The 17,077-nt window shown below is 48.5% G+C and overlaps 1 protein-coding gene and 1 pseudogene across 2 annotated transcripts; one reads left to right on the top strand and one right to left on the bottom strand.

The window, feature by feature from the left end:
* On the top strand, positions 1–2,046 carry LOC144733125 (aerolysin-like protein; annotated as a pseudogene). Its single transcript, XR_013588313.1, has 3 exons — positions 1–130; positions 384–447; positions 1,014–2,046. The product of XR_013588313.1 is annotated as an aerolysin-like protein (transcript).
* Positions 2,047–5,922: 3,876 nt separating this feature from the next.
* LOC144733114 (tripartite motif-containing protein 14-like) lies at positions 5,923–16,203 on the bottom strand. Its single transcript, XM_078614878.1, has 6 exons — positions 14,538–16,203; positions 11,852–11,947; positions 10,286–10,519; positions 9,777–9,799; positions 8,317–8,420; positions 5,923–7,686 (listed from the first exon to the last, which is right to left on the bottom strand). Exons 1-6 carry the CDS (start codon positions 15,123–15,125, stop codon positions 7,139–7,141), a joined length of 1,593 nt encoding a protein of 530 aa, XP_078471004.1. The 5' UTR covers positions 15,126–16,203; the 3' UTR covers positions 5,923–7,138.
* Between the last annotated feature and the right edge of the window lie 874 nt (positions 16,204–17,077).

Raw genomic sequence — 17,077 nt, 5'->3', positions numbered from 1 at the left:
CATGATTGGCCAGGGATGGGAAGGCAAACCCGCGTGATTGTACCACGTGACGTGCGCTCCCTCGATATAAAGGAGGGAACAGACGGCACGCCGCATCTACTCTTCACGGAGGGGACTGCTTTTGTAAGTGGTGAGAAGGGTCTAACTTAGCCCATTTTCAAACAGTGCTGTCATAAATTTTTCCACACTAATATGATGCAACGCCTAATGACCACTGCAGTATGCCTGCGCTCTAAAAAACCTCTGCTGTTTACTTTTTTGACCAGGATGGTTCTTGCCTGGGCGATCGGCACATGCAAACCTTGTTGCCTTAGATTATAGGGTTAAGCTGGTTTCCCCACACTACCTTAATCCAACTGCTTCTGTTCGTATCACCCGTCTAGGTCGCCTTCAGCAAAGTCCCTGGATCGTCTATCCGAGCTTTTCATTGTTCGTGGAAAAAAAAAGGTATTTGTGCTACTGCAACGTGACACGTGCATCCCTCTTGCATTGCCCCACTGCATGATGGTCTACTGTGGCTGAGTGGATCGAGGGTTGTGGAATGGACCATACTCTATCCTGCTGTTTGATGGGAGAAAAATGTATGGGAATTTAGTTTTGATACACTGCCACCAACAATGCCCGCAGTTCCATGAGCGAGCACGCTTGTGCTTGAAGGACTAATTGAATAGATCAGCGGAGAGTTCATTGTGTTGTGCACGTTTTCCTTTACTATTGATTCCACAAATTTAAATCTTAAAACGGTAATAATTTTGACAAGGATTAGGTTTGCTTATAGTTGCATACGTGCTAAAGATTTAAAACATGATTTAACAACATGTAAAATGGCTATTGCGCACTTTTTGGTGCCCACTATTTTTCAGCCCTTCCGAAATATTTTAAGACACTAATGGTACACTGAACTACAGTTGCTAGTGAACTGTAGTCCTGATTCTGTTTTGTAAATGATAAGGCAAGAATACTTGGCTTGAAACATGCTTGCCATGCTTTCCCTTCCTCCTGTCTCCATCCAGGTTGACATAATGTCGTACCCATTTACGCTGCACATCATTGGAGGCCAAGGTGGAAATGCGTTCTCGTTTGATGGGAGGAACAATGCGGCCACGCTGCAGAAAATCTCCGTGAGCGTTGGAGGCTGGCAAGTGAGGGGCGTGGAGGTGTGGCTGACTGACGGGCGAAGGCAGAAATTCGGCACTGTGGACTTCTCTGCTCAGCAGTTTGAATTCCAGTCGGGCGAGTTCATGTCGCAGCTCTCCCTGTGGGGCAATGGGGCCGGCACGCGTCTGGGTGCCATCAAGTTCAGAACGAGCCGCAACCGCGAGTTCTTTGCCAAGATGACGGACTGGGGGCTCAAGACCGAGTACAAGATCGACGTGGGCTCCGGCATCTGCCTGGGCGTTCAGGGCCGAGCGGGGGCCGACATTGACTCCATGGGCTTCCTTTTCATCAATGCTGTCAAGTCGTCTGTGATCCAGAACATGAAGTACCCAACTATGCACCAGGTTCTGCCTAACGTGCAGATGGAGGAGATTAAAGAAATGGAGTACACGAACAACACCAGCGTCATGCAGTCTTACACGTTCGAGAGTTCCAAGAAGATAACCAAAACGTCATCGTGGTCTACGACCAACAAGATCGAGTTCACCTTCAGCCTGACCGTCTCGGCAGGCATCCCTGAGGTCGTGGAGGTGGAGACCGGGTTCGGCTTCACCTTGAGCTCGGAGACCACGCACGCATTGGAGGAATCTGAGGAGCGGATGGAAACTCTCACGTTCCCCGTCTCGGTTCCTCCGCACAAGACCGTCACCGTTGTCGCCAAAATCGGGCGTGCAAACATCGACCTCCCGTACACGGCCCTGCTGCGCATCACCTGCATGAACGGCGCTCTCTTTGACGTTCCCCTGAGTGGCGTCTACAAGGGGCTCACCTACACCAAAATGACCGCCCGTGCTACTGAGAAATAGAGCTGCGTTTTGTTCCGTTTTTGATCAAATGTTCTGAAAGAATAATTGTGGCTGACTACAAATAAAAGCCTTCTGCATTGCACTGCAATTTTCTCTTTGCATGTTTGTGGTTGCATGTAAGGAATTTACATTTTTACGAGGTTCTAATGTTTATGGACATGGACATTTCACCATTTGCTGTTCGCAGGGTTTTTTGTAGTTACTTTGAGCTTCATATCATTCTAGATTTCAAGGTTTCGTGCCTGCAAGGATCCACACTCTTTGGTTATTTTTTTTTTTCACCGTGACTTTGCCGAAAGAAGCAAAGAGTATCGAGCTTCATATCCTCCATTCTGCATTGCATGGCCATTATTAAAACGGTGGGTTGGTGGCATGGTATGTTTAATTAGGTAGAAACAACAGGTTCCACACTTCCCACCAGGGATTATTTGTCTCGTGCACGAATGTGCTATCCAACCAAATTCTTACCTGCCCACTCCGAAGAAACGTGTTTTAAATTGATTGGTCCACACCAGGGACTTTTATTTTTTTAGCCTAGTCTCAAAGAGCGTTAGACCAGAGGACGCCAAAAGGGGAAACCTATTCTTATATTTTGACACTGGCAAAGGAGGTCTCATGAAAATATAATATACTTACAATATACTTCCGTTTTTAGTTCGCATGCCACAATCCACTACTCTGCTCATCTCCCTCCCCCCCCCCCCCCCCCCCCCATGTCCTATTTAACCAGCACTGAATACAAAACTTACACAAAGACCTCCTGTTGGCCTACGTTTCCAATTCAAACCCGCTATAATAATGTGGCAATTAAAAAATATTTAGGTGTAATAAAAATTTGTCATTTTCATTCATTGGGTCTTTCAGTAAAGTCAAATTGGTTCTAAGAAAATAACAAACTACGGCGTTAAATTTTTATTTTCTTTGAACCAATCTGACTTTACCGAAAGACCCAACGAATATGAATTAAGGCCGTCACGAAAGCTTTAAGCCAAGATAAAATGCAATTTAACATCTCATAATATAATATTCGCGAGGCCATTAGTTCTGTACCAATCGTGAATAAATGAAAGAAATATGCTTCTCCTATCTGAATGAACCACTGCAGTCGTATTCTTGGTTGTTTCGGTAAAGGTCACGTAGATAGAAAACAAAAACAATCTAAAAAAAAGTTAATGAAAGTTAAACATTTAAATAATAAAAATAACAAAATATATGTAAATTTTATTTTACTATTTTTATTGTGTGGTTTTTTGCTTTTATTTTCTATTTTTTATTTATCTTAATTATTTTCATTACATTTTATTATTTTCATTTTTGAATTCCTGCAGTCACAATAGTTTTAAGTCCACTGCTGTCATCTCGACCAAATCGCGGAACCAACTCGCCTCGCGCCAAACGCACAAACCAAAGGCAGCCATTTTGTAAGTTTTAACCATTAACACTTAAACCATTATTAACAAATTCAACAAGCTACACGAATAACGACCTTTGTCTTTCGTCATTTACTATTCAAAACGTTGTAACTGCCCTCCCGTCGCTATATGCGCACACATTTACCTCAATTTCCATAACAAATTTATGAACGCTCCGTTGAATTGTTTATAAATGAAACAAAATGGAGTCTCCGACACCATTTTGTATTCAGACTTTTGGCGCCAAAAAAGAAGAAAGCGGCGAATGAGGCAACGTTGAAGACTTGAAATCATTGGCGGATTTCGATTTAAAGCTTTCGTGACAGCAGGGATTCATCTTCTGGGTACTTTCGGTAAAGTCACGTAGAAGGGAAATAATAAAATAACAAAAATAAAACATAATAAAATAAAATTCTCACGACGTTTCGGCCACAACATGATAGTGGGTGGTTGCAGTTCTTTAGCGTCAATATACTAAATGCCTCTGTTGATATGTAAACTCTGACTTAGCCACTTCTGTGACCAGTTACATGCTAATTCCTCACATTAACATCATGCTAATCTCCCAGTTACATGCTAATTTCTGACTTTAACATCCTGCTAATTCTTTCACATTAACACAGCTTATTCAATGCTAAATTCTTCTGTTGATATGTAAACTCCTTTGTCAAGGCGCTCTTCTCCTCCCACCCAGCTTAAAATACGCTGCCAAGCTTAGCAGTGTTCATTGGAGCACTGTCTTTCAGACAGCTCTGTCTTCACCTTAGGACGGCTGCTTGTGTTGTGGCCGAAACGTCGTGAGAATTTTATTTTATTGTTTCCCTTCTACGTGACTTTACCGAAAGAACCAAGAAGATGAGTCCCTGCAGTCACGAAAGCTTTAAATCTAAAAATCTTCACACCTGTTTTATTGCCAGAAATCTGACAACCCTTGTTATTCGATTACATTATGAACTTGAACATACAATGTAATTATACCTGTTAATTTATTTGTCATCATTGTCTGATGAATCGACGAGCAATTCGACATTTGTTTAGACCTACGTGCCGTGATTAAACGCCACCAGCACAGGGGGCCGTGCAATTCATAAAATAAAATAAAAATCTACGTGACTTTACCAAAAGAACCAAGAATAAAGTTGAAATTATTTATAACTTTAAAAAAATCTTCATTTTATTTTTCTACGTGACTTTACCGAAAAAACCTAAGAATATGAATCCTTGCAGTCACGAAAGCTTCAAATCTAGAATTTAAGTCTAAATGTTACCGTGCAATTCATGTTCAGGGGCTGAGGTGGGGGCTCTCTTTTCAGTGCTGGCCCCTGAACATGAATCGCACAGGCAGGGGATGTCTAATGGCGGCCGCCATAAATGTTGCCACGTGCCGCTCTGCCGTCCAATGGCGCAGAGTCCCTCTGCCGCGTCGCGCGCCAGACCACGCCCCCGCCCCGCCCCTCCACGTGATGACTCGCAGGGGGCGGGGCTTTGCTCTGCCGCGTCACGCGCCAGATGCGGCAAATCTGAAACTTGTAGATTTACCGCGTCGCCTGACAGCTGATGACGCCGGTTGCAATTACTGGCGAAAAGTTGTGCTCAGATTGTAAATGTTGTTGTTTTACTCTCCAATATACTGGTGTGCTGTACTAGTATACTACACTATACACTGCACTATAAACTGCACTGAACACCTACACTGCTATACACTACACTATATGCTACACTGCTATACACTACACTAGACACTACTATACACTACACTATACACTACACTATACACTACACTATACACTAGTGCTTTAGTGGTAACAAATTGGCATGTTTTGTTTACGTCACAGACCTTACTGATTGGCTGTGTCGGGTGGTGGCAGGTTTAACAACACATTTATATTTCGATTTAAAGCTTTCGTGACTGCAGGGATTCATCTTCTTGGTTCTTTCGGTAAAGTTACGTAGAAGGGAAATAATAAAATAATAAAAATAAAACATTATAAAATAATTCTCACGACGTTTCGGCCACAACGCAAGCAGCCGTTCTCAGGTGAAGAACAGGTCTGTCGGGAAGACAGCGTCTGAATGAAACACCCCAGGCTTGGAGCGTATATTTAAGCTGGGTTGGAGGGGGAAGAGCGCCTTGACAAACTAATTTGCATATCAAGAGGAATTTAGCATATTTATGGGAAATGCAGATGTGGGATTAGTACTACTTGTGAAATGCATAGGTGGGCGGGGGGTTTCAAAGTCATATTATGCCCGTGCATTATACAGTATTAGCAGCATCAAAGGGAGGGGATAGGGGTAGCATTAATAAAGGGAAGGAATGTTAATAGTATGTAGCTGCAGTAACTAAACCACCACGTAAAAAACTAAAGTATAAACTACATAGTATCATCAGTATACTAAATATACTCTCCAATAAGCTGAGCGTTACGATGCCACTGTCGTACGCGGACATTTAGACTTTTTTTAAAAATATATTATTGGTGTATATCTCCCACAACCCATGACACCACCAGTGTATACAAGTGTAAAGTAGAGCCGACACAAGGTTGCAGGGGGTTCGTCTTTTATTCCTTTCCTCCCATCCACACCTGTCTCCAGCCATCCCAATCTCGTTCCCACCAACCCACCCCTCTTCCCGCCCGTTCTCTCCCTTATATCTCCTCACCTGCTCCTCCCCCTTCTCCTGTCACCGTCCCACTCCCCCTTCTATTGGTGGGAATACTTCCCCTGACACCCCTACAAATGCATCCCAGTTCACCATTGCTAATCACTGCACCCCTATCAATTACACCCCCAGTGTATAAACACATCCCAGTTCACCATTCATAATCATTGCACCCCTACAATCACACTCCTCTGGGAGGGCGTCAATGTTGGCTCCACACACAAAGTAGTCCAACACCGGTGCAGACACAAAGCCATACAAGAAGGCTGTCTCTGGTGTAAGCCAATCAGTTTCAAAGACAATGCATTTTTATAATCATTATTATCATCAGAGCGTTTTTCGTGTGCGTGTTTTTCCACAAGGTACTGCGTGTGGTTAAATGCACCGATTCTGTGTTTTAGACATCTTAACACCTCCCGTTGTATTGCCAGCTAAGGGTAAAAAAAAATCCTTAGCTTTCACACCGGTGGTTATATTCTTTGGGTCTTTCGGTAGAGTCACGTAGATATGTTCAAACAAAAATGGCAACAAAAACTACGACGTTTCGATCGCCACACAATCGGTCAACATCTACATGATGTGCTGCCATCGAAATGTCGTATTTAAAAAAAAAATAATACCGGTGGTTATGTTTATAACTCCCCCCCTAGAGCAAGGGATCTAGGGGGTGGTTAGAAACATAACAAATCTAATTTCTCCTGATGACGATCGCTTGCGTTGCGATCGAAACGTCTTAGTTTTTTGTTCTTATCTTTGCACCATTCCACGCAACTTTACCGTAAGACCCAAAGAACATAACAAACCCGTGGCTTCTGGGAGCTGTGTGCGGCTCTCTTTAAGGGGACCCGACCACCTCTTGACGGGTCATTTATCAAAAAGGTTGCCACCGTCTCGAAATTCTCACCGCGGAACGCTGCAGCTCCTGAAAAAAAATTGGTTGTTTGCGAATTTTTTTGGGGGAAAAAATAACAATCATCATTTGCGTCGCTACTTCTCGACTTGGCTTCGCCGAAGCCTGCCCCGCATTCGAGCCGAGAGCCGTGCACTCCTAAACCACCGAAAAATCGTCACGGGCAAGCAAACGGCGCTCGCCTCTCTCAGGACGCGCCGCTCAAATCCACGATCGTCACGGATGTACAAACCCCCAAGTACAGCCACGGATGCAGGGGCTCGACGAAGATTTGGCGAAACGAGTGCAACGGCGCCATGGATTCGGCGTTGTAAAACGACAGCAGCCCTGCCTCCCAGTCCAGGTGAACCCCTACTCTCCGCGGAGGCTCCGGCACCGACAGTGATGTCACTACCCCGCCGTGCCATGCCGAGAAACTGCCGTCGACTTTCTGTAGACACCAGGAGCCGTCGCTCCATCCCAGGAAGCAGTCGCCGCCGCCACTTTTTGTTTGTTTGATCGCCGCGTAGGCGACTCCAATCCGGCACGACCCCGAGCGACTCCCCACGTCCACCTCCCAGTAGTGCTGACCCGACGAGAAGCTCTCCGAGCACAGGGCTTGGTGGTAGACGTCGGAGCGGCGCGGGTGATTGGGGCGACCCTGGGAGGCAGCGGTCAGCGTCACCGTCCTGAGATCCGAGGAAATCCGGAGTTTGTCGTGGGCCGAGCTTGGATCCAGAGTTGGTGAGCATCCATCTGTGGCGATGACAGAGACAGTGTTCGCATAGCAGTCGCGATGGCGAATGCGTAATCGCTTTTGGGTCAAGCGCTGTTCGCAAGCAGCAGCTATGAAGGCCGGTACGGCACACGAGAGGTTGGCTACCAGCACCACGCCCGATCGCCTTTGTCTCCCCAGTGCTAGAGAGGGGCCCCCAGGAAAGGGGACCTCGGGGTTTGTCGTGTGGAGTGGGATCCCCGTCGTGCTGCCGGAGTCTTCACCGGCTCGGCGTCGCCAGTCAGGCGGTCTACCGGCCGTCCTCGCTGGGAGGCAGTAGTTCATTTAGAGACGAGTTATAAAAGTGTTAACCATCAGCCCGTGTCAATAAACCAGAGTGTCTCCTTACCCTCAGCGTTTCCGAGTCAGCCACTGAAAACGCGAAGGCAACGGGAATTGCGAAAGTCAAGATGCGCGTCTGAGCTAGCCACGAGGATTGACGAAGACTGAGTTGGGGCGGCTCGCTGTTGTCTCTCTCTCATCCCTCCTCCACATCTAGGATCAATCTCACGCTGCTCAGAGAGCTACGTAGCTAGCTCGGTGGGCTTGCCCGTTAGAAATAGAATGCAAGTTGATCAAGGAGGGGAGCACGGAAGTGCAGTGCAACTCACAGACGAGAGGCAGGAGTCTGCGCATGGATCTTTCCAGGGAGCTGATCGTGGTGGTGTCCAGGGAAGTGGGAGGTGGAGGTGCAGATTTCTTTAGTATCTTCCTTCTGGGATAACCACCAACAAACAGCATCACACACAGCCTCGTGTAACCACAGCATCGGAAGACTCAGGATCCATCTCACACACAGTCAGTGTCTCTCACACAGTCAGTGTCTCACACACAGCCCGTGTCTCACACACACAGCCCGTGTCTCACACACAACCCGTATCTCACACACAGCCCGTGTCTCACACACAGTCAGTGTCTCACACACAGCCTGTGTCTCACACACAACCCGTGTCTCACACACAGCCCGTGTCTCACACACAGTCAGTGTCTCACACACAGCCCGTGTCTCACACACAGTCAGTGTCTCACACACAGCCCGTGTCTCACACACAACCCGTGTCTCACACACAGCCCGTGTCTCACACACAGTCAGTGTCTCACACACAGCCCGTGTCTCACACACAGCCCGTGTCTCACACACAACCCGTGTCTCACACACAGCCCGTGTCTCACACACAGTCAGTGTCTCACACACAGCCCGTGTCTCACACACACAGCCCGTGTCTCACACACAACCCGTGTCTCACACACAGCCAGTGTCTCACACACAGCCCGTGTCTAACACAGTCAGTGTCTCACACGCAGCCCGTGTCTCACACGCAGCCGGTGTCTCACACACAGCCCGTGTCTCACACACAGCGAGTGTCTCACACACAGTCAGTGTCTCACACACAGCCTGTGTCTCACACACAGCCCGTGTCTTACACACAGCCCGTGTCTCACACACAGTCAGTGTCTCACACACAGCCCGTGTCTCACACACACAGCCCGTGTCTCACACACAACCCGTGTCTCACACACAGCCAGTGTCTCACACACAGCCCGTGTCTAACACAGTCAGTGTCTCACACGCAGCCCGTGTCTCACACGCAGCCGGTGTCTCACACACAGCCCGTGTCTCACACACAGTGAGTGTCTCACACACAGTCAATGTCTCACACACAGCCTGTGTCTCACACACAGCCCGTGTCTCACACACAGCCCGTGTCTCACACACAGCCCGTGTCTCACACACAGCCAGTGTCTAACACAGTCAGTGTCTCACACGCAGCCCGTGTCTCACACGCAGCCGGTGTCTCACACACAGCCCGTGTCTCACACACAGCGAGTGTCTCACACACAGTCAGTGTCTCACACACAGCCTGTGTCTCACACACAGCCCGTGTCTCACACACAGCCCGTGTCTCACACACAGCCCGTGTCTCACACACCACCGGTGTCTCACACACAGCCCGTGTGTCTAACACAGCCCATGTCTCACACACATCCCGTGTCTCACACACAGCCCGTGTGTCTAACACACACCTCCTGTGTTTTGAGTGTTTAACTGTGAGACGTTCAGGATCCGTACCTGCGCATCTCCTCCAGGTGTCCCTGTGGAAGAGAGAGAGAGATGGGTGAAGTCTCCATCCTGGGACCACGAGCCCCTCTGATACCACCCGCTCTGTTATTCTGGACACCCAAGCGGCGTCTGACACACAAAGGCCTGCAGCAAAGTGAGCGAGTCTCTGCCACTGATAATCTTTGTTTTTTTCGGTAAAGTCACGTAGATAAAAATAAATGCATGAAAAAACAACGAAATTAAATCACGACGTTTCGGAGGCAACACAAGCTTCCGTCTTCAGTGAATTTGGCTGTAGCGGTTCCACTTGAAGACGGAAGCTTGTGTTGCCTCCGAAACGTCGTGATTTAATTTAGTTGTTTTTTTCATTTATTTATTTTTACCTAAGTGACTTTACCGAAAAAACCGAAGAGTATGAATCCTTGCAGTCACGAAAACTTCAAATCTAGAATCCCTGCCACTGCGCGCTCTGTTATTGTGGACACCCAAACGGGGTCTGACACGGAGGCGCTCCCCACCTGCAGGAAGGTGAGTGAGTCTCTCTCGTTCTGCAGATTGCGCAGGCGAGCGGCCGTCGCCCGGAGCTCCCCGATCTCCCGCTCGTGACGAGCGATGTCCTCGTCGATCCGGGACAGCAGCTCGCGCTCCTTCACGGCCACGCGGCACAGCGCCTCCGTCTCGTCCTCGTCCAGAGCCTTTCTTAGGCGGGCGAACTTGCCCACGACGCGACACCTGATCCCGGCCACCGATTCCTGCGGAGACGCGGGCACCACGGTTGGCTCCCTGAGGCGTGAGCCACTGCGTCCGTGGCGAGATGTTACCTCCCTCGCCTGGTATACAGCAGGTCGTTGCAAGTTTCATTTCAAGTTTCATTTATTAGGTTTTGCCCTGTGAGCCATTCGGCTCTTGAATCGAGTGCAACCGCAACAAACAAAAAAACAAAAACACGAACAAGAAAACATCTTAAAGTGACTATATTTTGTCCCGTGAGGCACCTCGTCTCGCATGTTAAGCACACATTGTGCTACGTAAGTAAAGTTTAAATTTGATAGCGTAACGAGCAGATGTTGAAACTCGGGGCCACTCGTGGGTCCGACTCCGGCGACGCGATCAGGGACGACGCGAGATGACAGCTGTGCGGGGTTCGTGCCTCTCTCTGTGTCCGTACCAGCGCCCACAGGCAGCTACACCGCAGCTTCACCTCGACAATCCTTGGCACTCCACATTATTTTATCTTTTTTTGCCACAGGAGGTTGCAGACGCGATGCCGAGTCAGCTGACCCCTGCCCCCCCCCCCCCCCCCACGGCCATTGAATGCGGTAGACGTGCAACCTCCTCGCGGTTAAATGTTGAGTTTGACAGTGAATGATGTAAATCTTCAGTTAAAGCTTTCGTGGCTGCAGGAATTCATACTCTTTGGGTCTTTCGGTAAAGTCACGAAAGACCCTGTAATAAAGGTCGTTGAGGCGACTTCTGGAATCCGTCTTTTATTCAACTTGTATTACAGCTCTCCTTCACACTGCTGGCAGGCAGCGTGAGAGGGATAGATAGACACACCGCCACGTGGCAACCCGGAGCCCCGCTCCCGCGTGGCCCCTTCCTCTGTTCGTTCCCGTTCTGACCACGTGTCGTTCGTCTCCACCCCTATTTAATACCCGGGTCACGTGGTACGTTTCCACCAATCCTGGTTAGCCTCCATGGAATATTCCAGGCTCCCTCGTAAGCTCCCGGGACCACGCCCCTGACTCATTTCCCCATTGGCTGTGGCCAAAACCAGCAGAACCAATCCTCTACTTACAGCTGTCACCTTTCCGTTACGTCAGGGCCACGCCCCTAGGCTTCCCCCGCATTGGCTTTAAACCAGGACCGGCAGAGCCAATCATCATGACGAGTTGTGATACGTCAGTGAGCTAGATTTATCCTCACATTACAACCCAAAGACGGTGAATGGCGTAGTCAAGAGGCATCAAAGCCATGAGGCCGCACGAAGATTTCTCGAAAATTTGTTTCGACCATCGCGACTTCGGCGCTGGGTGGAGGTCACGGGGAAGTGGACCAACGGAGTCGGGCACGGACAACGCTACCTGAGCCTTCCTGCGAGCGGCCTCCATCTGCTTGACGGACCCCTCCACCTCCTTCCTCCTCTCGTCCACCGCACGCGTCTCCCGTGCTACGCGCGTCTGTAGATTTAGAAACGAGACATCGCCAGCGGGGGGGGGGTGTGGGTGAGACTCTGGTCCTTCATGGGTGGTGCCACCCCTCACGCCCGGTCCGTCACCTCCACACGAGTGGTTCTTAACCTGTGTGTGTGTGTCATTAGAGCCGCCACCACCTGGCACAGCCAACTAGTAAGGGTTGTCACGTGAACAGAACATGCCAATTCATCACTAGTACAGTGTAGTAGTGTAGTGTATAGCTTATCAATTGAAAATTCACAGCAGCAAAATAAATCCGTCTGTGTTAAAGAGTAAACCCCACTGAGACAGTCACAATTCTGGCGAATTGCCCGATGATGCTGGATGCAATTACCAGCGAAACGTCACAGTACTCAAAACTTGTAAATGTTGTGGTTTCACGCTTCAACACACCGGTGGGCTAAAGCAGTGAACTATATGTCTTTTGTCAACGTGAAACTTTTTTACTGATTGGCCGTGTCGGGTGGTGGAGGGTTACGACAAATTTATAAATAACGCGATCTAAACCCAAAAACGTTGATTATGAACAATTCGAGTACCGTTAAGTCGCGTCGGTAATTACAACAACAGCAGCAGCAACCAGCATCATCAAGCGACAAGCCAGGGCCGGCACCACCTTTTCGTCGACGTTACAAACCCCTTACAGATTGGCCGTCTACGGTGGTGGCGGTGTTTAATGACGCGCCTTCATATTTGCGCGATCTAACCAGAATGAAACAAACCTATGGGTAGCATTGGTCGCGGGAGCCTTACTACCAGAGTGACGAGCAGGCACAGAGGTCCTCAACGAGAGAACGAGAGGAGTCTTGATTTCTGGCAAGCGCGAGAGACACGCGGGGTCTTCAAGGATTCCCTTCACTCCAAGCGTCCCGAACTCTCGCTCGCATTTTATGTCTTGACTTAAAGCTTTCGTGACTGTGGGAATTCATATTCTTTGGGTCTTTCGGTAAAGTCACGTAGATGGGTTTTGTTATTTTCTTTGAATCTCTTTTTGGTTCTTTCGGTAAAGTCACGTAGAAGGGAAGTAATAAAATAATAAAAATAGAACATAATAAAATAATTTTCACGACGTTTCGGCCACAACGCAAGACAGCGTCTCCCCGACAGACCTGAGTTTCACCTGAGGACGGCTGCTTGCGTTGTGGCCGAAACTTCGTGAGAATTATTTTATTATGTTTTATTTGTATTATTGTATTACTTCCCTTCTACGTGACTTTACCGAAAGAACCAAGAAGATGAATCCCTGCAGTCACGAAAGCTTTAAATCGAAAAATTATTTGAATCTGTCCATTGGCTTTATCAAAAGACCCAAAGAACATTTGATGTCCGTTGAAGGCGAACGATACGGCAAATCCATTCCTCCTCTCGACGAGCTCTACTCGATGCGCCATTCAAAGTTTCTAAGTTTTTAAGTTTTGTTTATGACTGCGGCATTCATCCTCGCTGGGCTCGGACACGACATGACAACAGGATGATCCGTGCCAGGCGGGTCGCAGCGTTGATGTTGTGCAGTGGGGGACGGAGTCGCCAAAAAAACGCATTAATGAATTACTGTTAGTAGCTCAGCTTATTGGAGAGTATATTTAGTATATTGATGATACTGATGTAGTTTATATTTTAGTTTTTTACGTGGTGGTTTAGCTGCTGCAGCTCCATACTATTAACATTTCTTCCCTTTATTACTCCTAACCCTACTCCCTCCCTTTGTTGCTACTAATCCTGCATAATGCACGGGCATAATATGACTTTGAACCCCCCCACCCCACCTCTTACGCATTCCACAAGTAGTGACTAATCCCATATCTGCATTTCCCATAAATATGCTAAATTCCTCTTGATATGCAAATTTCTTTGTCAAGGCGCTCTTCCCCCTCCAAACCAGCTTAAATATACGCTCCAAGCCTGGTGGTGTTTCATTCAGACGCTGTCTTTCCGACAGACCTGTTCTTCACCTGAGGACGGCTGCTTGCAGTGACTTTAACGAAAGAACCAAGAAGATGAATCTCTGCAGTCACGAAAGCTTTAAATCGAAATTTAATTAATTACGATAATGGCCGCGACGCAGTCGTTTTTAGTTTGTCGATGGTCGGCGACGCAGCGGCAAACAACTCATCCCGATGGGCTGTACGCGATGCAACCATTCGAATTTCGATTTAAAGCTTTCGTGACTGCAGGGATTCACATTATTGGTTCTTTCGGTAAAGTCACGTAGAAGGGAAATAATACTATATTTTTTGAAATGTTTATATTTTTATTATTTCCCTTCTACGTGACTTTACCGAAAGAACCAAGAATACAACCATTCGAAGTTGCATTTGTCGATAACGGATCTTTTCCATGCCGATATTTGGCGTTTCGACATCACAGAGTGCCACCGATTTCGGATTGATCGATACACCCCCCGGAAAAAAACCAGTGACCCCAGAAATAAAATATTCGATTGCCTCGGCCATTTTGTATTATTCGATACCCCGGGCGAGGGGGAGGCGTCCAATGGCCAATGCCGTCAGGTTCATTTGTTTAAACCGTGAGCGCTGGGCGTGTGGATCCCGTCCCTGAACGGCCTTCCGCTCACCTTCCGCTCCTCGTGCGCGTCCTCCACGCTGCTCAACTCGTGACCCACGTGCTCCCCGACGATGGCGCAGCTGGTGCAGACCAGCCTCTTGTCCCGCACGCAGTAGAACTCGAGCAGCTTCCCGTGCCTCGGGCACTTGCGCACCTGCGCGCCGGCTCCCGGCTCGGCCAACGCGTGGCCCTTGAACTTCGCGTTCTGCAGGTGGCGCCTGCAGTGGGACTCGCAGAGGGACATCTCGCACGTCACGCAGATTCTCACGGCTGGGACGTCGCCGTCCAGGCAGCTGTCGCAGGACAACCGCGGAGACGTCGCTTTCTCCTCCCCGGCTTCCCCCCCGCCACCGCCCCCAATGCTGAGCTCCTCCACGAGATTGGCGAGCGCCACGTTCTTGCTCAGCCGCGGCTTCTGCTGGAACTCGTCCCGGCACTGGGGGCAGAAGTAGCACCCGGCCGCCTGCCACGCGGCCTCCAGGCAGCGCAGGCAGAACGAGTGGCCGCAGCTCAGCGTGGAGGGGCAGTCGAACGCCTCCAGGCAGATGGAGCAGCTGAGCTCGTCAGACACAGCAGCAGGAGCGGCTGCGGTGGCCATGGCTGTGAATGAGTGTTTCAGTGAGTGTCGCAGTGAGTGAGTCAGTGAGTGTCTCGGTGAGTGTTTCAGTGAGTCAGTGAGTGTCTCAGTGAGTCAGTGAGTGTCTCAGTGAGTTAGTGAGTGTCTCAGTGAGTCAGTGAGTGTCGCAGTGAGTGAGTCAGTGAGTGTCTCGGTGAGTGTCTCAGTGAGTGTTTCAGTGAGTGTCTTAGTGAGTGTCTCGGTGAGTGTTTCAGTGAGTGTCTCAGTGTCTCAGTGAGTCAGTGAGTGTCTCAGTGAGTCAGTGAGTGTCTCAGTGAGTGTCGCAGTGAGTGTCTCAGTGTTTCGGTGAATGTCTCAGCGAGTGTCTCAGTGAGTCAGTGAGTGTTTCAGTGAGTGTCTCAGTGTGTGTCTCAGTGAGTGTCTCAGTGAGTCAGTGATTCAGTGAGTGTCTCAGTGAGTCAGTGAGTGTCTCAGTGAGTTAGTGAGTGTCTCAGTGAGTCAGTGAGTGTCGCAGTGAGTGTCTCAGTGAGTGTCTCAGTGAGTCAGTGAGTGTTTCAGTGAGTGTCTCAGTGTGTGTCTCAGTGAGTCAGTGAGTGTTTCAGTGAGTCAGTGAGTGTCTCAGTGTGTGTCTCAGTGAATGTCTCAGTGAGTCAGTGAGTGTCTCAGTGAGTCAGTGAGTGTCTCAGTGAGTCAGTGAGTGTCTCAGTGAGTCAGTGAGTGTCTCAGTGAGTCAGTGAGTGTCTCAGTGAGTCAGTGAGTGTCTCAGTCAGTCAGTGAGTGTCTCAGTGAGTCAGTGAGTGGCTCAGTGAGTGTCTCAGTGAGTGTCTCAGTGAGTCAGTGAGTGTCGCAGTGAGTGTCTCAGTGAGTCAGTGAGTGTCTCAGTGAGTCAGTGAGTGTCTCAGTGTCTCAGTGAGTGTCTCAGTGTCTCAGTGAATGTCTCAGCGAGTCAGTGAGTGCCTCAGTGAGTGTCTCAAGTGAGTCAGTGAGTGTCTGAGCGAGTCAGTGAGTGTATCGGCGAGTGTGTGGTGGAGCAGAGTGCCTCACGATCCGCACTCACGACGAAAGTGAAACCTCGCACAGCCCCCGACGCGACCTGGATTAGACGTTGACTCCACCCCCCTTCCAGGAAGGGCATCGTCACCAATTTGAATTCACACCCAGCTCCGGTTCGCGTGAGTTGTTTCTGTTTAAGTTGCAGTCGATTTGTGCTGTCGTTCAACTGTTCAAGGCCGTAGCCATGCAGTCAACATTGGGGGGGGGGGCAAATCTTCCAGGGTGTCTGGGGGTCCCAACCCAGAAAAATATCAAAATTTGAAAACTTATTTTCTGCCTTAAATATAAAAACAAAATGTTCACGAACACATGGGCTGGACTTTTTATTATATTTTTACAATAATGTCTAACAGTATATTGTATTACATTGCTCTGTTTTTAAAAAAATTTTACCATTTCTTGTTTCATTGTGTGTAATGGCAGAGATTAGGGATTAGTCAAGTACAACAATAACAACAATCGTATGAACAGAAATCTATGCGTTGATTTATATGAAGACAAGTCCAGATATTATGGCCAAGGTTTAGCAAATTGTTTTTTTTAATTTACATGGCAGAGCAATTATTTTGTATATCAATATGTTGGGGGAGACATTTTGAGCTTATTTATTATAGTTACGGCCTTGCAACACAGAGACACACAGAGAGAGACAACACAGAGACACACCGAGAGAGACACACACAGAGACACACAGAGACACACCGAGACACACAGAGAGACACACAGACACACAGAGAGACACACACAGAAATACAACACAGAGAGAGACACACCGAGAGTGACACACAACATAGACACACAGAGAGAGACACACAACATAGACACACAGAGAGAGACACGCACATAGACACACACAGAGAGACACAGAGACACACAGAGACACACAGAGAGAGACAACCCAGAGACACACAGGGAGAGAC

This window comes from Lampetra planeri, chromosome 45, assembly GCF_965212315.1.
Source record: "Lampetra planeri chromosome 45, kcLamPlan1.2.h2, whole genome shotgun sequence".
Lineage (NCBI taxonomy): Eukaryota > Metazoa > Chordata > Hyperoartia > Petromyzontiformes > Petromyzontidae > Lampetra > Lampetra planeri.
This window is presented reverse-complemented; position numbering and strand designations above follow the sequence as displayed.